General features: G+C 38.3%; 1 protein-coding gene across 4 annotated transcripts in view; it reads left to right on the top strand.

The window, feature by feature from the left end:
* The window catches only part of MTAP (methylthioadenosine phosphorylase), a 119,106-nt gene extending 116,080 nt beyond the window's left edge, over positions 1-3,026 (top strand). For all 4 annotated transcript variants that reach the window (XM_011972327.1, XM_011972323.1, XM_011972326.1 and 1 more), the window contains 2 exons: positions 816-874; positions 2,956-3,026. In XM_011972327.1, the coding sequence (XP_011827717.1) occupies positions 816-845 (30 nt within the window). In that variant the 3' untranslated portion in view covers positions 846-874; positions 2,956-3,026. The remainder of the gene's footprint in view (positions 1-815; positions 875-2,955) is intronic.
* The last annotated feature ends 21,387 nt before the right edge of the window (positions 3,027-24,413 follow it).

The following is a 24,413-nucleotide window of genomic DNA, read 5'->3' as shown; positions in this document are numbered from 1 at the left end:
AAGGAAGGAAGGAAGGAAGGAAGGAAGGAAGGGAAAGAAAGAAAGGAAAGAAAGAGAAAGAAGAAAGAAAGAAAGGAAAGAAAGAAAAAAATAAAAATAAATTAAAAGAAGAGACGTTACACTAATTAGGCTGATTTGATATGTTGAATTGCATAGGAAGTTGTCAAATAAGGGTGATGTTTAACCTTTTTACATTATAATGTTATTCATGTAAGTTTTCCAGATGTTCTGTGAACTTCTAGAACTCTGATATGTCCTGATATGTTATCAGTCATAATTTTAGTTACCTTAAAATGTATTTCTCAGAAATAACAAATTACATTGTCAATTGCATTATAATGAACTTTCATCAGATCTTTAACCATGGCCATTTTTAAGTCTCTTGTCATCCACAAACAGTAGTTTTACTCTGATACTTTCCTGAAAGTTATTCCAAATGCTTTGTTTTCAGGAAGATTTATGGAAAATATTGAAAGGTATGGGTTTCTGGTAACTTTAAGGTCATAACATTGGACTGCATAACAATTTCCAGGACTCTATTAGAAAAACTAAATGTATAAAATTGCTAACCCAATATCAAGTAGAAGAAAAATTAATTACATGATGATATGGTTTGGCTGTGTCCCTACGGAAATCTCAACTTGAATTGTATCTCCCAGAATTCCCACATTTTGTGGGAGGGACCCAGGGAGAGGTTATTGAATCATGGAGCCTGGTCTTTCCCATGCTATTCTCATGATAGTGAATAGGTCTCATGAGATCTGATGGGTTAATCAGGGGTTTCTGCTTTTGCTTCTTCCTCATTTCACCATCAGGTAAGAAGTGCCTTTTACCTCTTGCCATAATTCTGAGGCCTTCCCAGCCATGTGGAACTGTAAGTCCAGTTAAACTTCTTTTTCTTCCCAGTCTCGGGTATGTCTTTATCAGCAGTGTGAAAACAGACTAATGCACACGGGATAAAGTGTATTGATAATAATGATAATTTTATGACTTTGTGTTTGAAACATTGCTGTTTCTTTAATGTCTTGTTTTTCAGATTTAAGATAACTCTTTTCTTTTTTCCTTAAACTATCTATAGCTTACAGAAATTTAGCAGATTATGCCTTTATCAACAGAAAAGAAGCATATAATTTTTCTCTTACCTGATCCCTCCAGAATTCAGAAACTACTAGCAAGTGTTATTATTTCCAAGGCAATATCGTTATATGCACAACTGCAATAAGAATGTGTTCTTCTGGGCTGGGCACAGTATCTCATGCCTTTAATCCCAGCACTCTGGGAGGCCAAGGAGGGCTGATCACTTGAGGCCTGGAGTTCGAGACCAGCATGGCCAACATGGTGAAACCCCATCTCTATGAAAAAAAATAATAATACAAAAATTAGCCAGGTATGGTGGTGCATACCTGTAATCCCAGCTACTCAGGTGACTGAGGCACAAGAATTGCTTGAACCTGGGAGGTGGAGGCTGAAGTGATCTGAGATTGTGCCACTGCACTCCAGCGTGGGTAAGAGAATGAGATTGTCTCAAAAAAAAAAAAAAAAGAATATATTCTTCCTATAACAAGACACAATTAGAAACACTGGTTGTATTACCAAAGCTTTAACTAGAATATCATATTTAAAAATACACATAAAATTTTATGTGACCAGCTGGGCGCGGTGGCTCACGCTTGTAATCCCAGCACTTTGGGAGGCCGAGGCAGGTGGATGACCTGAGGTCAGGAGTTCGAGACCAAGCCTGGTCAACATGGTGAAACCCCGTCTCTACTACAAAAAGATTCACCAGGCATGATGGCGGGCACCCGTAATCCCCGCTACTTGGGAAGCAGAGGCAGGAGAATCGCTTGAACCTGGGAGGCAGAGGTTGCAGTAAGCCAGGATCGCGCCACTGCACTGCAGCCTGGGCAACAAGAGCAAAACTCTGTCTCCAAAAAATAAATAAATAAATAAATAAATAAATAAAAATTATATGACCATACAGTTTTTAGGAACAAAGTTTGACTTTATGAGCCCAATAAAGCCCCTTGGGAAAAACCGCCCTGGTACCCTGCTCACAGGATTCCTGACCTTACAGATTGAGAGAAAATTTACTTTTTGAAGGGTAAGGACCCTTAAGGAGATTTTAAGAACCTAACGAAGGAGAGAATTCACCCAAATTTATAGGTATTGCAGATGAAGTCTGATGACAAGTGCTTGGCTTGCTTCCTAGCTTGGAAAGACTTTTTAAATTCTAATTTGAGACTCCTTATTAAAAGTCCCAGCAAAGTATACTTTGAAAAAGCTTATATAATGAATCACTATTCATATGTAAGTAATCAGGCCAAGTGTAATGGGACTAGGCCTATTTTGCAAACAAATCAGTTTTACTGTGATTATTTTTGGAATGGGCATGACTATAAAGAGAAAAAGTATGTATTAGTAGAAAACTATAGCACACTCATTGTTAGATTCTAGCCTAGTTCACTGTCTTTGAGGTTTTGTTATCTACTTGTAAACTGAACTGGGTCCTGAATTCTAATTTCCTCCAGTATCTGGCTATGACTTCCACGCAGCTGACTACAAATTTGAGGGTCCATTGACCTCTTCCTCACGTTCAATAATTTACCAGAATGATTGACGGGAACTCAGGAAAACACTTTGATTGCCAGTTTATAATGAAAAATACAATTTAGGAATAGCTAAGTGTAAGAGATTCATGGGGCAAGGTATGGGGGCTCTTTCTTCCATGCCTTCTCCAGGTGCACCATCCTCCTAGCACCTCATTGTGTTCACCAACCCAGAAGCTCTCTGAATCCCAAAGTTTAGAGGTTAGTATGGAGGTTTTATTACATAGGTATGATTAGTTAAATTGTCAACCATTGGTGCTTGAACATTATCTTTATTCCCTTCCTTCCCCCAACCCCCAGAAGTGGACAGGGGTGCTAAAATTTACAACCCTCTTATATTTGCTTTCAGGTGACAACTTTCAAAGTGAGTTGGAGCAAAGACCAAATATGTGTTTGTATGAAATCATGACACCCTATAGTAATATTTGATTTTTCAAACCCTGCACATGTAATAGTTACTTAAAATTTTAAATTAAATTTTAAAATGTACCAGTTATGCAGCTGAATTTTGGTACGTTTTCCCTTGGCTTTGTGTGGTATCTGAATCCACCATCATTTCCCTGTACAATGTCTGCCACTGGAGATCTAATTGGGAAAATACATTTAAAGGAAAAATCTAAGAAGTATCTCATAGGCTGTGGTTCCCTTGCATCCACACTCATCACCACGGTATTATCTTCCCCAAGGTGAGTAATAGTATATCCCTGGCTAATATCAAGATTAGCACTAGCTGTCTGTGGATACCATTTAGAAAAGTTTTATCTACATGCCTTCTCTCACCACTCCTATTCAACATAGTATTGGAAGTTAAAAAAAAAAAAAAGTTTTCTCTACTTGAAACTAAAATTTATGGCAGACTATATGCTTCTGAATGTTCTAAAGCCTCACTAGAAGACAAACACTGTCAAAGGTAGGAGTGTGGCCAAGATGTCAGGTAATGCCCATAACAAATTAAAATCTGGCGATTGCTGCCAAGATACCCACAAAAGTCTCAGAGGCAGCTGCTGCTAAAAGACCATAAAGATGATTCTGGAGACCAGAGGCCTGTGGAAGTCAATAAAATAATGCTCAAAGTGGACAAGATAAAAATTTAGGATTCAGAAAGAAGCCAATTGTCATTTAGGAAACAATTATTTGACAACAAAACTCAGTGTCCTCTTAGGGCTTCCATTCATGTACATATTAAATATTGTATAACTGATAGGGCTTGGTGGATTATATTTGCCAAAGGTTATTTGTATTTCAAAAAGGAATCAACTTTTGAGACAAAGGAATGCTTTAATTCATTCAACAAGTATTTGCTAAGTACCTACTTTAGGGATATGATGGTGTGTAAAAAAATTTTTGCTGCTATCTTGGAGTTTAGAGTATAGAGGTAAGGCTAATATTAATCTAGCAACATTAAATCTTGTGTAATTGCAGACTGACATAGATAAGTGCTGAAGAAAAAAAAGGTTCTGTAAAAGTTTATATCAAAGATCCTGATCAAAGAAGTATTCTGGAGGAAATAATCATTAAACTGATAGCTGAAGGAAGAGTTGGGTTGAATGGCCTAAATCTTAAAATGAGTTAGGATTTATACCTTAGGGTTGGTATATTAGTTTACTAGGGCTGTATAACAAAGTATCACAAATAGCATAGTTTAAATAACAGAAATGTATTGCCTCTAAGTTCTGGAGGCTAAATATCTGAGATCAAGGTGCTGGTAAGGCTGTTTCCTTCTGGGTTGATGAGGGAGATTCTTTTTCATGACTCTCTCCTAGATTCTAGTGATTTGCTGGAAATCTGGTGTTTCTTGACTTGTAGACCTCTGCCTTTGTTGTAGATTGAATGTTGTCTCCCCCTAAAATGTATGTGTTAAAATCCTAACCCCCAATATGATGGGATTAGGAGGTGACTCTTTGGGGCAATAATTAGGTAATGAGTGTGGAACCCTCATAAATGGAATTAGTACCCTTAGAAAAAGGAGTCCATAAAGTTCTCTCATCCCTTCTGCTATGTGGGGACACAGTGACAAGGGGACCATCTGTAAAGCAGAAAACAGGCCCTCACCAGACACTACTTCTGCCAGTGCCTTGATCTTGGACTTCCCAGCCTCCAGAACCATGATAAACAAATTTCTGTTGTTTAAGCCACTAGCTTATGGCATTTTTGTTGTAGTCCAAGCAGATTGAGATAGCATTCATCTCCACATGGCATTTTTCTGTGTGTCTTTCTGAATAAATTTCTTCTTTTTATAAGGACACCACTCGTATTTGATTAGGAGTCTACTCTAATCCAGTATAAGCTTATCTTATTGAATTACGCCTGTAATGACTCTATTTCCAAACTAAGTGACATTTTGAAGTATTGCAGTTAGGACCTCAACGTATGTATTTTTGGGAGGGACACAATACAACCCATACCAGTTGAGAAAGAGACAATGGGAGCAAAGAAGATTTGAAATTTACCTGCTGACCTAGCTAGGTTAATCATGAGAGGACAAAAAGCTTTCACTTGAAAACGCTTCAGGAAATTCAGTGTCCTCAAAGGAGAGGGTACCTCTACAAGCTTTGGCCCCTTGAGCAGACCAGCACTGGCGTCACAGCCCCAAAGCAGGCCACAGTTGAAGTGCCTGGGAGCAGTAAGATTGCCCCACCCTCTCTTGCTGGACAGGGCTTGATGCCAGTTTCTGGCCAAGCAGTCCCACTTCAGCCTGAACTTGTCTAGCCACTCCAAACACCCCTCACCACTGGTATCCTGCCGGGCAACCCTCGATAGAGCTTCCAGCCCAGTAGTCCCACTTCTGTGTCAACTTAGCCCATGGACACAGCCTCCTGTTGTCCCAGGAAGCACTCAGACATCAAGGCAGGAGAACGTACCCATCCTCACCACTGATAGCCAGGTGGGCAATGCTGCTACAGCTTCTGGCCCAGTGCTCCTACTTCAATGAGGACTCAGCTGGAGGGCTCAGCCTCCCGTTGTCCCAAGAAACACATAGACAGCAGGGTGTGTAGCCCCACCCATTCCCGCCACTGGTAGCCAGGCAGGCAATGCCTCCTAGACCTTCTGGCCCAAAGGACCTATATCTGTGGGAACTCAGCCAATGTGCACAGCCTTCTGTTGTCCCAGGAAGCATCTGGATGGTAGGACTGGTGTCCCCAACCACCCCTGCTGCTAGAAGCCAGGTGAGCCATACCTGTTAGAACTTCTGGCTCAGTGGTCCTACTTCTGCCAGAATTTGCTGAGGGTCACAACCTCCTGCTGCCCTGGAAACATCTGGAGAGGAGGGTGAGCAACTCCACTCATCCCTGCCTCCCATAGACAGACAGAGCCCACCCACTAGAGCTTCCAACCCAGCAGTTCTGTCTACCTGAACTCTGTAAACAGACACAAGCCCACGTGTCCCCAAGAAGCACATGGATAGCATATTAGTGCTGCCTGGCAAAGATACATCTTGTCTGCCAACAGCAGCTCCTGCCTGAGGGAACACTGTGGACCCAAACACCCAACAAAAGAAACATAGGCACAGAGACCGTAATTGGAGGGGGCTCCTCCAAGACCCAGGAGTGGACTAGAATTGAAACCAGTCAACCAAAGCTGCCTTATACAATAAACACTCAAGGTCATCAAAGAAGAAAAAAGCAAAAAAAAAAAAAAAATTCACTCAAATTACAGCAATGTTAAAGACTGAAAGAACAACCCATGCAAATGAGAAAGATCCAGCACAAGAACTCTGGCAACTCAAAAAACCAGAGTGCCCTCTTTACTCCAAACAACTGCACTGGTTTCCCAGCAAGGGTCCTTAACTAGGCTGAAAGGGCTAAAATGATGGAAATAAAACTCAGAATACAGATAAAGATGAAGATCATTGAGATTCAGACAATGTTGAAACCCAATCCAAGTAAGCTAAGAATCACACTAAATTGATACAGAAGTTGATCGATAAAATAGCCATCATAAAAAAGAACCAAACTGATCTGATATAGCTTAAAGATACACTGTAGGAATTGCATAATGTAATTACAAATATTAACAGCAGAACAGACCAAGCTGAGGAAAGAATCTCAGAGCTCAAAGACTGGCTCTCTGAAATAACTCATTCAGATAAAAATATAAAAAAGAATAAACAAAACCTCCAAGAAATAGAGGATTATGTAAAGAGACCAATTATAGGACTCACCGGCATCCATGAAAGAGATGGGGAGAAAGCAAGACACTTGGAAAACATATTTTAGGATATCATACATAAAACTTCCTCAACCTCATGAGACAGGCTAATATTCAACTCCAGGAAATGCAGAGAACCCCTGCTGATATTACACAAAAAGACCATCCCCAAGACCCATAATCATCAGATTCTCCAAGGTTGAAATTAAAAAAAAAAAAAAATGGTAAAGGCAGCTAGAGAAAAGGGGCAAGTTGCCCACAAAGGGGATCCCATCAGGCTTTCAGGAGACCTTTCAGCAGAAACTTTATAAGCCAGAAGAGAGTTGGAGCCTATATTCAGCATTCTTAAAGAAAAAATTTACAACCAAGAATTTTACATCTGGCCAAACTAAGCTTCATAAGTAAAGAAGAAATAAGATCATTTTCATACTAGCAAATGCTTAGGGAATTCGTTACCAACACACTTGCCTTATAAAAGATCCTGAAAGGAGCACTAAATGTGGAAAGACCATTACAAGTCACTACAGGAACACATTTAAGTATACAGACCAATGACACGGAAAAGCACACACACACAAAAAAAAGTCTGCATAATAACCAGCTAAAAACATGATTACAAAATCAAATCCACACATATTAGTACTAACTTAATGGGCTAAATGATTATTAAAAGGTGCAAAGTGGCAAGCTGAATAAAGAAGCAAGGCCCAATGGTATGCTGTCTTCAAGGGAACCATCTCACATGCAGCGACATCTTTAGGCTCAAAATGAGGGATGGCGAAAAGTCTGTGAAACAGAAGAAATCAGAGGTTACAATCTTAATTTCAGACAAGATGGACTTTAAACAAACAAAGATCAAAAAATATAAAGAAGGGTATTATATAATGCTAAATGGTTCAGTTCAACAAGAAAATATAACTATCCTAAATATGATAGACATCTAACACAAGAGCACCCAGATTCACAGAACAAGTTCTTAGAGACCTACAAAGGGACTTAGAACCCCCTCACAATAATAGTGGGAGCCTTCAACACTTCCACTGACAGAATTAGACAGATCATCAAGGCAGAAAATTAACAAACATATTTAAGACCTAAATGTAATACTTGACCAAATGGACCAAATAGATACCTATAGAACTTGCCATCCAAAAACAACAGAAAATACATTCTTCTCATTGCCAAATGGCACATACTCCAAAATCAAACACAAAATTGGACATAAAACAATACTCAGCAAATTTAAAAAAAAAAACAAATTATACCAACCACAATCTTGGACCACAGCACAACAAAAATTTAGAAATAAGTACTAAGAACATAACGCAGACCATAAAATCACATAGGAATTAAACAATCTGCTCCTGAAAAACCTTTGGGTAAACAATAAAATTAAGGCAGAAATCAAGAAATTCTTTGAAGTTAATGAGAAAAAGATATAACATATCCAAATCTCTGGGAAACAGCTAGGGCCATGTTAAGAGAGGAAAGTTTTTAGCACTAAATACCCACGTCAAAAATTTAGAGAGATCTCAAATTAACAGCCTAACATCACAACCAGAAGAACTAGAGAAGCAAGAGCAAAGCAAGACCCCAAAGCCACCAGAAGACAAGAAATAACCAAAATCACAGCTGAACTGAAGAAAACTGAGACACTAAAAACCATACAAAAGATCAACAAATCCAGGAGTTGGTTATTAGAAAATACTGATAAGATTGATAGACTACTGGCTAAACTGATAAAGAAAAAAAGACAGAAGTTCCAAATAAACACAATTAGAAATGATAAAGGAGACGTTACCACTGAACCCACAGATATATAAAAAAAATCAAAGACTACTATAAACACTTTTAAGCACACAAACTAGAAAATTTAGAAGTCTGGGTGCGGTGGATCATGCCTGTAATCCCAGCACTTTGGGAGGCCAAGGGTGGATCACAAGGTCAGGAGATCGTGATCATCCTGGCCAACATGGTGAAATCCCATCTCTACTAAAATACCCAAAAAAAAAAAATTAACTGGACATGGTGGCACGTACCTGTAATCCCAGCTACTTGGGAGGCTGAGGCAGAGGAATCACTTGAACCCAGGAGGCAGGTTGCTGTGAGCCGAGATTGTGCCACTGCACTCCAGCCTGGTGACAGAGCGAGACTCCATCTCAAACAAACAAACAAAAAACACGAAAGAAAATTTAGAAGAAATGGTTGAATTCCAAGACACATGACACCATCCCAACAATGAACCAGAAAGAACTGAATCCCTAAACAGACAATGAGTTCCAACGTCAAGTCAGTAATAAAAAGCCAACTGTATTAATGTGTTCTCATGTTGCTATGAAGAAATACCTGAGATTGGGTAACTATAAAGAAAAGAGGTTTAATTGGTTCACAGTTCTGCAAGCTGTACAGGAAGTATGATAGCTTCTTGGAAGACTTCAGGGAACTTTTAATCATTGCAGAAGGTAAAGGGAAAGCATGTATGTCTTACATGGCCAGAGCAGGGGAAAGAGAGAGAGAGGGGAGGTGCTACACACTTTTAAACAATCAGATTTGTGAGAACTCTATCATGAAAACAGCAGTAGTGGGATGGTGCTAAACCATTAGAAACCACCCCCATGAACCAATCACCCCCCACAAGACCCCACCTCCAACACAGGGGATTAAAATTGAACATGAGATTTGGGTGGGGACCCAGGTCCAAACCATATCATCTAACAAACATAAAAAGTCCAGGACTACACAGATTCACAGTTGAATTCTACCAGATGTAGACAGAATAGCTGGTGCCATTAATAATGAAATTATTCCAAAAAATTGAGGAAGAGGGACTCCTCCCCAACTCCTTCTGTGAGGCCAACATCATCCTGATAACAAAACATGGCAGAGACAAAACAAAAAAAAGAAAACTTCAGGCCATTATCCTTGATGAACATATATGCAAAACTCCTCAACAAAATACTAGCAACTGAATCCAGCAGCACAGTGTAAAGCTAATCCACCACAATCAAGTAGGCTTTGTCTCTGGGATGCAAGATTGGTTTAATATATACAAAACATATGTTTGTGTGATTCATTACACAAACAGAACTAAAAATGAAAACACATGGTAATTCCAATACATGCAGAAAAGGCTTTTGATAAAATTCAGCATCCCTTCATGTTAAAAACTCTCGGTAAACTATGTATTGAAGAAACATACCTCAAAATAATAACAGCCATGTATTGCAAACTGAATGTATGTTGCCTTCATTCAGTATGATGATACTGAATGGGCAAAAGTTGGAAGCATTTCCCTTGAAAACTGGAACAAGCCAGACACAACGGCTCATGCCTGTAATCTCAGCACTTTGGGAAGCAAAGGCAGGCAGACCACTTGAGCCCAGGAGTTTGAGATCAGCCTGGTCAACAGAGGGAAACCCTGTCTTTACAAAAAAATAACAAAAATTAGCCAGGCGTAATGGCGCACCCCTGTGGTCCCAGCTACTCAGGAGGCTGAAGTGGTAGGATCACCTGAGCCTAGGAGCTCAAGGTTGCAGTGAGCTGTGATCACACTACTGCACTCAAGCCTGGGTGAGAGTGAAAACCTGCCAAAAAAGAGAAAAAAAAAAAAAAAGAGGCCAGGCGCGGTGGCTCAGGCCTGTAATCCCAGCACTTTGGGAGGCCCAGCACCTCAGGTTGGGAGTTCGAGACCAGCCTGACCAATATGGAGAAACCCTATCTCTACTAAAAGTACAAAATTAGTGGGCATGGTGGCACATGCCTGTAATCCCAGCTACTTGGGAGGCTGAGGCAGGAGAATCGCTTGAACCCGGGAGGCAGAGGTTGCAGTGAGCTGAGATCATGCCATTGCACTGCAGCCTGGGCAACAACAGAAAAAAAAAAGGAAGAAAAGAGAAAGAAAGAAAAGAAAACTGGCACAAACATGCTCTCTCTCACCACTCCTATTTGACATAGTATTGGAAGTGCTGGCTGGAGCAATTAGACAAGAGAAAGAAATAAAAGGCATCCAAGTAGGAGGAGAGGGAGTCAAACTATCCCTGTTTCAAATGACATGATTCTATACCTAGAAAACCCCATAGTCTCTGCCCCAAAGCTCATTAATCTGATTCACATCTTCAGCAAAATTTCAGCATACAAAATCAACGTACAAAAGTCAGTTGCATTCCTGTACCCTGATAGCATTCAAGCTGTTAGCCAAATCAGGAACACAATCCCACCACAATTGTTACAAAAAGAACAAAATACCTAGAAATACAGCTAGCCAGGGATGTGGAAGATCTCTGCAACAGGAATTATATAACACTGCTCAAAGAAATCTGAGACGACACAAACAAATGGAAACACATTTCATGCTCATGGATAAGAAAAATCAATGTCATTAATATGACCATAGCACCCAAAGCAATTTACAGATTCAATGTTATTCCTAACAAACTAGCAATGCCGTTAGTCGCAGAACCTAAAAAAAAATGTTTTAAACTCCATATGAAACCAAAAAAGATCCCTTATAGACAAGGCAATCTTAAGCAAAAAGAACAAAGCTGGAGGCATCACATTACCCAACTTCAAACTATGCTACAGGGCTACAGTAACCAAAACAGCATGGTACTGGCACAAAAACAGGTACATGGATCAATGGAACAGAATACAGAGCCCAGAAATAAGGCCAGAACCACTTGATATTTGACAAAGCTGGCATCATTCTACCATAAAGATACATGCACACAAGTGTTCATTGCAGCACTGAAGACAAGCAATGGGGAAAGGACTCCCCTTTCAATAAATGGTGCTGGAATAACTGGCAAACCATATGCAGAAGACAGAAACTGGACCCCGACCTTACACCACACACCTTAAGTTCCTATAAGGAACTTAAATAAATTTACAAAACAAAACAAATAACGCCATTAAAAAGTGGGCAAAGAACATGAACAGACACTGCTCAAAAGAAGACATACATACAGACAACAAGCATATGAAAAAAATGCTCAACATCACCAGTTATTAGAGAAATGCAAATCAAAACTGCAATGAGATACCATCTATATTAACCCATTCTCACACTGCTATAAATAGCTACCTGAACTGGCTAATTTATAAAGAAAAGAGGTTTAATTGACTCACAGTTCCACATGGCTCAGGAGGCCTCAGGAAACTTACAATCATGGGGGAAGGTGAAGGAGAAGCAAGCACCTTCTTCATAAGGTGGCAGGAAGTGGGTTGCAGGGGGAGTGCTACACTTTTAAACCATCAGATCTTGTGAGAACGAACTCACTATCATGAGAACAGCATGGGGGAAATTCACCTCCATGATCCAATTGCCTCCCACAGAGTCCCTCTCCGGACATGAGGAAATTACAATTTGACATAAGATTTCGGTGGGGACACAGAACCAAACCATATCACCATCGTAGACTAGTCAGAATGGCTACTAATAGAAAGCAAAAAAATAACAAGTGTTGTTAAGGTTGTAGGGAAAAGGGAACACGTATACACTGCTGGTGGAACTGTAAATTAGTTCATCCATTGTGGAAAGTAGTATGGCAATTCCTCAAATAACTCACAAAGAAATTACCATTCAACCCAGCAATCCCATTATCAGGTATATACCCAAAGGGATATACATCATTCTACCATAAAGATACATGCACACAAATGTTCGTTGCAGCACTATTCACAATAGCAAAGATGGGAATCAACCTAAATGCCCATCAAAGGCAGATTAGATAAAGAAAATGTGATACATATACACCATGTAATACTATGCAGACATAAAAAGGTATGAGATCATGTCCTTTACAGCAACATAAATGGAGCTGGAGGTCATTATCCTAAGCAAACTAACACAGGAACAGAAAACCATAATACCACATGTTCTTATTTATAATTGGGAGCTAAATGTGAGAATACATGGATACTAGGAGGGGTACAACAGACACTGTTGCCTACTTGAGGGTGGAGAGTGGGAGGAGGGGGGGCATCAGAAAAAATACCTATTGGGTACTATGTTTATTGCCCAGTGATGAAATTTTCTGTACACCAAACCCTTCTAACACACAGTTCATCTATATAACAAATCTGCACATGTACCGTTGAACCTAAAATAACTATTGAAATAAGTAAATAAATACTTTAAAAAATCATTAAGAATGTCAGAAAATTTCAGGATTGTATTATTCTGCTCTTGCACTGTTATAAATAAACACCTGTGACTGGGTAATTTATAAAGAAAAGAGGTTTAATTGGCTCACAATTCCACTGACTGTACAGAAAGCATGACAGCTTCTGGGGAGGCCTCAGGAAACTTTCAATCATGGCAGAAGGCAAAGGGCAAGCAGGTATGTCTTACATGGCTGGAGCAGGAGGGAGAGAGAGAAAGTAGAGGGGCTACACACTTACACAACCAGATCTCGTGTGAACTCTATCACAAGAACAGCACTAGAGGGATGGTGTTAAACCATTAGAAACCACCCGCACGATCCAATCACCAGACCCACAAGGACCCACCTTCAACACTGGGGATTGATTGAACTTGAGATTTGTTTAGGGACACAGATCCAAACTATATCAAGGATAGAGTGTAGAATATGACAAAATAATCTAACTGTATTACAAATGTGTGAAACAACCTCACTGCAGGTGGTGGTGAAAGAAGTGCAGACCTAAGAAACTTTTGGAAATTAGTGGAGTCTGTAATACTAAATGAAAAACTGTTTATAAACACCACACTCTTGTTTTTCACAGGGATATGTGTTAACAAGTCTAACACTTCTATAGACGTGTATTGGAATTGAGCAGTTAAGTAAATTATGGTAAATTGTGGATAGTGAGGCTGGTTTCTCTCTGCTGGAGTGAGAGTTTATGCCTATTCAAAGGGAGGAAGCTAAAATAATCTCTGTGGTAATGGATTACAGTTGGATATATTAAGATTAAATCACATTTGGCTTAATGTAGATACAAATGGCTACATATACATACACATGGCTACATATAGACACATATAGATATGTGTGCATACATGATTAGTATACAAACATTTCCTTCCACTGACAAATGAGAAAGCCTAGAAGCAACAGTACCCCAGTAGTAACAAGCACATCTGGCATCCAGTTCATGGTTTGTAATAGCACTCTGCAATAAAGGGAAACAGGGCTTCTTAGAAAAATTGGTGTTTCTAGGACTAGGGCAGGAAATATACAAGATGAACCTGTAACATTTTGTAGTGCCAGAAAGTAAAGAAGTGCTAACAACAAAAACAAGCCCACAAAGATGGGGCTGTGTCAAAGAGATGTACTGAAAGAGACAAGAGCTCCTGACGCCAAATCTGGAACAGTCTGGGGAACCAAATAAAGCAGTATTGAATTGTAACACAAAGTATAAAATAGATAACCACGAGTCTACACTAATGCAAGTAAATAAGTGAATAAAAATAAATAAGTAAGTAAATAAATAAATAAATAAGTGGTGGCAAAGAAACAATCTTGCATGCAGAAAAAATCCAAATGATTTATGTAGATACTTCAGCCTAAAGGAGATAAAGCATAACTCCTCACTGTTACAGTTCAGGCCACACATAGTGACTTTCTTCCAAATAGTACAGTGTGAAAAAGGGAAATAAAAGAGCAACTTGTGATGGAAAAGCCTGACATGCACAAATTACCTCAGCGGGGTGATCAGGGTCAACATAAACAGTAATAAATCATATCAACAGTATGTTCTCTTGATATATGACGAAAATCCCCCCCCCTTTTTTTTAAGATGGAGTCTTGCTCTTGTCGCCCTGGCTGGAGTGCAATGGAGTGATTTCGGCTCACTGCAACCTCCCCTTCCTGGGTTCAAGTGATTCTCCTGACTCAGCCTCCCGAGTAGCTGGGATTACAGGTGCCTGCCACCATGCCCAGCTAATTTTTATATTTTTAGTAGAGACAGGGTTTCACCATGTTGACCAGGCTGGTCTCGAACTCCTGACCTTGGGTCATCCACTCTCCTTGGCCCGCGAAAGTGCTGGGATTACAGGCGTGAGCCACCATGCCTGGCTGAAAATTACCCTTAACCTCTGTAGTCTTCTTCCCAAAAATCCATTATCCCATCTAATAATGAGAAAAACATCTAACAAATCCCAAAAGATAGATATTTAAAAAACACCTGACCCATTCTTCTCAAACTGTCAAGGTGACCAAAGCAAGGAACAACTGAAAAGCTGTCACAACCAAGAGGGGCCTGAGAAGACAAGATGATGAAATGTTATATGGTATTCTGGATGGGTTCTTGGTTTGCAAAGGGAATTTATGCAAAAACTAAGGAAATTTGATTAAAACATGGACTTTGGATTGTGGTAATGTATTGATATCGGTTCATTAATTGCAATAAATATACCTTGCTAATGTAATATGTTCATAAAGGGGAAACTAGGTACAGGGTTAATGAGAACTCACTAGACTATATTCTAATATTTCTATAAATCTAAAACTATTGTAAAAATCAAGTGTACTTTAAAAATATTACTGACTGTCTTGCTTCTGTTTTACTACCTTTTTTTTTTTTTTTTTTTGAGTTAGGATCTCCGTCTCTCACCCAGGCTGGAGTGCAGTGGGGTGATCTTGGCTCACTGCAACCTCTGCCTCCCAGATTCAAGCAATTCTCCCACCTCAGCCTCAGAGGTTTGAATAATACTTCTTTGTTTCAATCATTCAGCTCAGATTAAAAACAACACCTAATTTCTTAATGTCAACTATTGCCTTGCCCTCTGTTATATCCTACCTTCTCCCATTCGCTATACTAACTGTCTAGTATGGTATTGAGTTGGGGATGTGCATCTGCCCAACTAATTTTTATACTTTTTGTAGAGATGGGGTTTTGCCATGTTGCCCAGGCTAGTCTTAAACTCCTGAGCTCAAGCAGTCCGCCCACCTTGGCCTCCCAAAGTGCTGAGATTACAAGTATGAGCCACATTGCCCAGCCATTTCCATTTCCTTTTCTTTCCCATTGAGCCCAATTCTTAAAAACATCCAGTGGCAGTTTAGCTCGGGTGTCCTCGCTCAGCTCTGGAGGTTTGAATGATACTTATTTGTTTAATCATTCAGCTCAGATTAAAAACAACAACTAATTTCTTAATGTCAACTATTGGCTTGCCCTCTGTTATATTCTACCTTCTTCCATTCACTATCCTAACTCTCTAGAATGGTATTGAGTTGGGGTTGTGCACATGCAGGCAAACACACACTCATCCACATCCACATACATACACAGTGGTGTGCTGAAACTGTCTCAAACCAGCTAGTGAGATCCAATTGCTAAATTTTCAAGAACATGGCAAACCAGTTGTTAAGCACATCCATTATTAAAAATTACAGGATAAAGTTACAATTAAGTAAATCTCATTAAAAACAAAGGCTATAAATAATATCATTACTCCCTATTTATTTTACTATTATCTATACTTTTGAGGTTATGTCTATTGTATTTCTACAATGGAAATACTGCATACTGGTGTGCTGCTTCTTGATTTTATATTTGGTGATGTCACCCTGATATAACATCATATCATTGATATGATATGAAATAGACCATGGGTGGAGTATTTCTACCATGGATATTGAAAAAACTTAAATCAGAGCTTGAGTTATTGTTTTTTTGATTGTCTACTTAAAAAAAATGAATGTGCTTAATAACTGGCCTTAAAAAGATGGGGGGAAATGTTAACATGGTTAATACTGTAGGTTAAACTCTAAAATGTCTGTAGCTGTTACATTGTGAATACCACAAAATATTGAGGAATATTCTTTAAGTGTTTGAAAACAGTTTTAAACTCAGCAAAGAGGTTAACTGATATTGTTAACAAGACTCAACTTCAGACATTCAATTCTATTGTTATACTCTCATCTTACTCATCAATATAAATGAAATTGTCAATCGATATTTATTTCAGAATTACTTTCATTTGTTAATTGGAACCATAGGTTAACTAAAGATACAAGAGTTTGGCTAAATCGGTGAGAATATTCTATGATAATAAGTTCACCATACAGAATACAGAATATTGTATATTTTATTATTATTTGTAAATTGTGTATTACATGTCCTTTATTTCAGTAAAATTTATAATAAACATGTATATATTTATTTTTTGCAGTTTGTTATTAAACAGTTACTAGCAAATTGCTGTTTACACACATTCCTTATCAAAAACATAAATGAGAACATATGAGGTTATAAGTAGTAGGTACAATCTTAAAGAGACAAACCACAAGTATGGTTGATACTTCCACTAGACATCTTGTCAAGAGAATTATATTCCCAAATAAGTATCACCACAAATTTTGTTGAAACTAGACCTTTCCACAAGTTACGGGTTCCTATAAATCCATATTTTTACCAGAGTTTCTTCAACTAATTAGATTTTCAAATTGTAGTAAGAATAAGATTCAGAGAAATCAATTAGATGCAGCCTGGCCAATATGATGAAACCCCATCTCTACTAAAAATACAAAAATTAGCCAGTGTGGTGGCAGGTGCCTGTCATCCCAGCTACTCAGGAGGCTGAGGCAGAAGAATCACTTGAACCCAGGAGGCGGAGGTTACAGTGAGCTGAGATCGCACCACTGCACTCCAGCCTGGGCGACAGAGCAAGACTCCATCTCAAAAAAAAAAAAAAAAAAAAAGAAAAGAAAAGCAACTAGGTATATTAATTAGGAATCTGCTATGAACTGAATTGTGTTCCCCCAAGATTTATATGTTGAAGCTCTAACCTCCAATGTGACAATATTTACAGATCAGGCCTTTAGAGGTAATTGAGGCTAAATGAGGTTGTAAGGGTGGGGCCCTAATCCAGTAGAGCTGGAGTCTTTACAAGAAGAGGAAGACACACCAAGGGTGCATGTGCACAGAGAAAAGGCCATGTAAGGACATAGTGGAAAGTGGTCATCTGCAAGTCAATGAAAGAGGCCTCAGGAGAAACCAAACCTGTCAACATCAACATCTTGATCTTGTACTTCCAGCCTCCAGACAATGAAAAAACAACTATTGTTTAAGCCGCCCTCTCTGTGGTATACCATGTACCATGGTATTTGTAGGGAAGCCCTAGTAAACTAAAACAAAATCTTAGATTGTAAGTAATAGAAATCAACTCTAGGTAGATTATAGCAGAAAGAGGACAGAAATGCAGGTAAAAGTTACAATTGGAAACTGCAGTGCTATAGGAAGTCCAAGATGTTCTCTTTTTCTGTATCTGTTCTCTGCTACATCCTGCTATCTATTTTATTCTGCACATCTTTATCCCACAGCTATACTGTCCAATATGATAGGCACAAGGAACATGGGGCTTTTTAGATTTAATAAAATTCGGTACTTCAGTCACATTAATGACATTGCAAATATTAAATAGCTATAATATGGCTACTGCGTTGGACACTGTAAATATAGCACATCTCCATCATTGTAGATAGCTCTTTTGGACAGCACTGGATTATAGGATTACCAGAGATCAACGTAAACTTCCCTTGAAGTTGAAGGTAAACTTCCATTTAACCATCAGGACACCTCAGCTGTATCACTCCCTTTTAAGGACTATATTTAGTTTTGAATTTATAGTTTTTTATCATTTTTCTTAGGGACTGATATCACCAGTGACCTCTAGGGAAAGAAGTAGTAGTGAGGAGAAACATTAATTTTATTTTGTATTGTTTGAACGTAAATACATCCATGTACAAACTGCATAATATTTTTTAAGGTATCGGAGTTTTGTATTGCTCATCATTGTATCCAAACACCCAGTATAGTACCTTAACAGGTAATGTTAGGAAGTCTGAGAGATGGACATACGGTTGATACTAAATCCTGTGATGGTGAGAAGGTGCTCTAGTTATGCTTAATTCTTTCTACTTCAAGCTCAGCTAGGTCTGGGAATTGCTTGGGGAAACTGGAAGCCTGAACCAGAGGACTGCGTGTGTGTGTGTATATGTGTGTGTGTATGTGTATGTGTGTGTGTGTACTGGTAGGTAATAACTACTGTGTATCTGACACTATGGTAATTTATATTTTTATGTCTACTCTAAACAACAACACTACAAAGTAGTTACCCTTGTACCCATTTTATAAATGAGGAAAATAAGACTAACTCATTTATCCTGGTGTGTTCTTTTTTCTTTTCCTGTTAGTGCAATTTGACAGTTACACAATTGTTACTAAATAGAATGTGGCCAATTCTGGAGAAACTTCATCCTACCAGTGCTTATTTTATTATTTTATTAGATAATTCATCACTTGACTCAAAAACTGGTAGCAAATTGTATTTAGCACTAAGTAAATCTTCCTCCACACACTACCCTCAGGCGGCAGTCAATAACTTCTTGTGTGTCTTTACAGAAATATTTTATGTATATACAACACACATATGAAGACTTCTAAAATTTAATTTGGAGTATTTTACATACTCCAAATCTTTCTTTTTTTTCACCCAACAATATATCTTGAAAATCATTACATATTACTAGATCTGCTGAATTTCTTTTAATAGCTATATGTTATTTGTTGTAGGAAAGCCTCAAATTTTATGCAAATCCCTACTCATTTATGATTGTTGTTTCGTATCTTTTGTTATTACAAAGCTTCAGTGACCATTCTTATAAATGGGCCATTTTGCACATGTGCAAATATATCTGCAGAATAAATCTCTAGAGCTGGAGTTGCTGAGTCAAATTTAAAGACAAAGGGTCTTTAAACTTTTCTTAGACATTGCTAATTTTTATCCATAGATGTTATACAAATATACTTCCCCTCAGCAATGTTTATCCATACCCTTTTCAATACTAAGGGGACACTTTCTTGTACAAGAGAAAAACAAAGAAAGAAAAATCAATCTAATTTGCCTATAGGCACCTAAATAAATATATACAGTTTTTTGCCTTGCCCAGAAGTTATGCGTTTCAATCAACCCTACCCTCACCATCCCCATTTCCTGGACTATTAATACTACTTTCCAGCTGAAACTGTGAGATCACGTTCTTTCTTTTCTATTTAATTCAATACTGGTCTACTTTACATATGACTGGGATGGAGATTATTCATTCTGCTCATCTGTGTATTATGCAAATTTCCCTCCAAGCAGATGGGCCTCTTGCAACCCTGAGTCACTTTCTGACCGCACTTTCTTGAAGTCTTTGGTCCTGTGGTAGTACCCAGTGGACAATCTCACTTTCCTGTGAACTACTTACTTGGGGTATTTTCCTTAACAACATGAAATACATTCCATTTCTCTCCTTGCTCTTTACATCAATCTCATTTCAATGGTCCTTAAAAAACACTTTTTTGATTATTATTTAGCTTTGTAATACTTATTTCTTCAGTTTCCCATCTATAAAGTCTTTGATTTAGAGGTCAAATCTGTTTTGCTTTACTATTCCTATCTAAAGCTTGAAAGTATGGCAATTAATAAAAAGATTCTACATGTTAAATTAGCTTTAACATTAGCTTTAAAAGAAGATAGCAGTTAATCAGTCTTGATGACTTAGAGGTTGACAAGTAGAAGGATCCTAAAATTTACTTCCTGGGCTGCTAACTTCAAATCTCGTCTGTATCAATAGTTTTCTCACTTAAGTCATGAACATCAAAAATTATTTTCTTAAATGATTTATAATTGGGAGAGTAATATTTCTCTTTCTCCCCACCTCCAATTATGAGAAAATACTTATCCCTAGCTTTTTCTAGGTAGAGCTATTCAATTTTTTTTTTTTTTTTTAGATAGAGTTTCACTCTTGTTACCTAGGCTGGAGTGCATTACTGCAATATCTGCTCATTGCAACCTCCACCTCCCAGGTTCAAGCGAGTCTCCTGCCTCTGCCTCTGGAGTAGCTGCGATTACAGGCAAGTGACACCACTCCCGGCTAATTTTTGTGTTTTTAGTAGGAATGGGGTTTCACCATGTTAGTCAGGCTGGTCTCGAACTCCTGACCTCATGTGATCCACCCACCTCTGCCTTACAAAGTGCTGGGATTACAGGCGTGCACCACTGCACCCAGCCCAATTTGCTTTTTAAATCTTTTTGGCACTCTTTACCAAATCATGAAGACTCGTCTTAGTTAGGGGAACAGGAGGGATTTGGTCTGTTAATAAATTTTTCTCCATGCCATGGGGAAGACTCTCTCAGAAGGCAGCATCTAGAACAGAACATTGAAAAGTTTATGAACAACACCAGTACTTACTACTTTTGTTTTATCTTCCCTTTGAGATAGATGTTTAGTCCTTTGCTGTTATTACCTAGCACAGTACCTGGCACACAGTAGGTGGCCACTGATAATTTCTTGAATGAAGTAAGGAATGAGAATATTACTTACAGAGTTAGAGCTCTGCGCATTACTTCCTTCCAGATTTTATATATCTTTTTTTTTAGTAATGAGTGCAAACAGACTTTGGGGCAGCTACATTATCCTTCTGAATGGAGACAGGGATTTGGCAATGCTTATTTTCAATTTCTTCAGAAATGTCTTAAAGATATTAATGGAGGTAACAACTTAAATAATCTCAAATGGTAATCCATAGACAGAAAATGTAACAGCTACGTCCTCTGATCTGTTCTTTGGCTTCTATTCCCTAGAGAAAAAGTTCTCTAAGACCAAACAGTCTATAGATAGAATTGTAGCAACAGTCAATTACGATTTTTGAGAGATATTTGAGAGACAGTTGAGAATTCGGAAAACTACTGAAATGTAAGACAACTCACTCAAAGAAAAGTTCTAATAGTGGAAAAGGGAAATGATGATGTATTCATTTATTTTGTTCTGTTTTTTCCAATTTCAAAGGGTAGAAAGTGCTGCCCATTTAATTAATTAATTAATTAATTAATTTTTCCATAAGTTATTGGGGTACAGGTGGTATTTGGTTACATGAGTAAGTTCTGTATCGGTGATTTGTGAGATTTTGGTGCACCCTTCACCTGAGCAGGATACACTGCAACATATTTGTAGTCTTTTATCCCTCACCCCTCGCTGTCTTCCCCCTAAGTCTCCAAAGTCCATGGTATCATTATTATGCCTTTGCATCCTCATAGCTTAGCTCCCACATATCAGTGAGAACATATGATGCTTGGTTTTCCATTCCTGAGTTACTTCACTTAGAATAATAGTCTCTATTCTCATCCAGGCCACTGCAAATGCTGTCAATTCATTCCTTTTTATGGTTGTATAGTATTCCATTATATATATACCACAGTTTCTTTATCCACTTATTGATTGATGGGCTTTTGGGTTGGTTCCACGATTTTGCTATTGTGAATTGTGCTACTATAAACATGCATGTGCAAGTATCTTTTCCAAATAATGACTCCTTTTCCTTTGGGTAGAAACCTAGTAGTGGGATTGCTGGATCAAACAGTAGTTCTACTGTTAGTTCTTTAAGGAATCTCCACAGTTTTCCACAGTGGCTGTACTAGTTTATATTCCCACCAGTGGTGTAAAGGTGTTCCCTGCTCACCACACCCACGCCAACGTCTACTGTTTTTTGAATTTTTGATTATGGCCATTCTTGCAGGAGTATCGCATTGTGATTTTGATTTGCATTTCTCTGATCATTAGTGATGTTGAGCATTTTGTGGGTCACTTGTATATCTTCTTTTGAGAATTGTCTTTTCATGTCCTTAGCCCACTTTTTAATGGAATTGTTTGTTTTTTTTTTTACAGATTTGTTTGAGTTCATTGTAGATTCTGGATATTAGTCCCTTGTCAGATGCATAGATTGTGAAGGTTTTCTCCCACTCTGAGGGTTGTCTGTTTACTCTGCTGACTGTTCCTTTCGCTGTGGAAAAACTCTTTAGTTTAAATATGTCCCAGTTATTTACCTTTGATTTTAATGCATTTGCATTTTGGTTCTTGGTCATGAAATCCTTGTCTAGTCAATGTCTAGAAGGCTTTTTCCTATATTATCATCTAGAATTTTTGTAGTTTCAGGTCATAGGTTTATGTCCTTAATCCATCATGAGTTGACTTTTGTATAAGGTGAGAGATGAGGATCCAGTTTCATCCTCCTACATGTGGCTAGCCAATTATCCCAACATCATTTGTTTAAAATGGTGTCCTTTCCCCATTTTATATTTTTGTTTGCTGTGTCAAAGATCAGTTGGCTGTATTTGGGTTTATTTCTGAGTTCTCTATTCTGTTCCATCAGTCTATGTGCCTATTTTTATACTAGTACCTTTAGTATTTTTATACTATACTATGTGCCTATTTTTATGCTGTTTTGGTGACTATGCCTTTATAGTAAAGTTTGAAATCAGTAAGCATGATGCCTCCACATTTGTTCTTTTTGCTTAGTCTTACTTTGGCTATGTGGGCTCTTTTTTGGTTTTATATGAATTTTAGAATTGTTTTTTCTAATTCTGTGAAGAATGATGGTGGTATTTTGATGGGGATTGCATTGAATTTGTAGATTGTTTTTGGTGGTATGGTCATTTTCCCAATATTGATTCTACTCATCCATGAGCATGGGATATGTTTCAATTTGTATGCTGTCTATGATTTCTTTCAGCAGTGTTTTGTAGTTTTTCTTGTAGGGGTCTTTTGATTCCTTGGTAAGGCATATTCCTAAGTACTTGATTTTATTTTATTTTATTTTATTTATTTATTTTAGCTGCTATTGTAAAAGGGGTTAAGTTCTTGATTTGATTTTCTGCTTCGTTGCTGTTTGTGTATAGAAGAGCTACTGATTTGTGTACATTAATCTTGTATCCACAAACTTTGCTGAATTATTTTATCAATTCTAGTAGCTTTCTGCAGGAGTCCTTAAGGTTTTCAAGGTAAACAATCATCGTCAGCAAACAGTGACAGTTTGACTTCCTTTTTACCGATTTGGATACCCTTTATTTTTCTCTCTTGTCTGATTGCTCTGGCCAGGACTTTCAGTCCTAGCCAGTTGAAGAGGAGTGGTGAGAGTGGGCATCCTTGTTCCAGTTCTCAGAGGAAATGCTTTCAACTTTTCCCATTCAGTATTATGTTGGCTGTGGCTTTTCATAGATGGCTTTTATTACATTAAAGTATGTCCCTTGTATGCCAATTTTGCTGAGAGTTTTAATCATAACGGGATGCTGAATTTTGTCAAATGCTTTTTCTGCATCTATTGAGATGATCATTTGATTTTTCGTTTTTAATTCTGTTTTCGTGGTGTATCACATTTATTGACTGGTATATGTTAAACCATTCCTACATTCCTGGTGTGAAACCCACTTGATCATGTCATGGTGGATTTTTTTTTTTTTTTTTTTGATGTGTTGTTGGATTCTGTTAGCTAGTATTTTGTTAAGGATTTTAGCATCAATGTTCAACAAGGATATCAATCTGTAGTTTTTAAATGTGCTTTTCTGGACCGGCACCGTGGCTAACGCCTGTAATCCCAACACTTTGGGAGGTCGAAGAGGGCGGACCACTTGGGGGCAGGAGTTCGAGATCAGCCTGGCCAAAATGGTGAAAATCCGTCTCTACTAAAAATACAAAAACTAGCCAGGTGTTGTGGCCGGCGCCTGTAATCCCAGCTGCTCAGGAGGCTGAGGCAGGAGAATCGCTTGAACGCAGGAGGCGGAGGTTGCAGTGAGCCGAGATCACGCCACTGCACTACAGCTTTGGCGACAGAGAAAGACTGTCTCAAAAAAAAAAAAAAAAAAAAAAAAAAAAAAAA

The sequence above is a fragment of the Mandrillus leucophaeus genome, unplaced genomic scaffold (genome assembly GCF_000951045.1).
Source record: "Mandrillus leucophaeus isolate KB7577 unplaced genomic scaffold, Mleu.le_1.0 Scaffold1287, whole genome shotgun sequence".
In the NCBI taxonomy this organism is placed as follows: domain Eukaryota; kingdom Metazoa; phylum Chordata; class Mammalia; order Primates; family Cercopithecidae; genus Mandrillus; species Mandrillus leucophaeus.
This window is presented reverse-complemented; position numbering and strand designations above follow the sequence as displayed.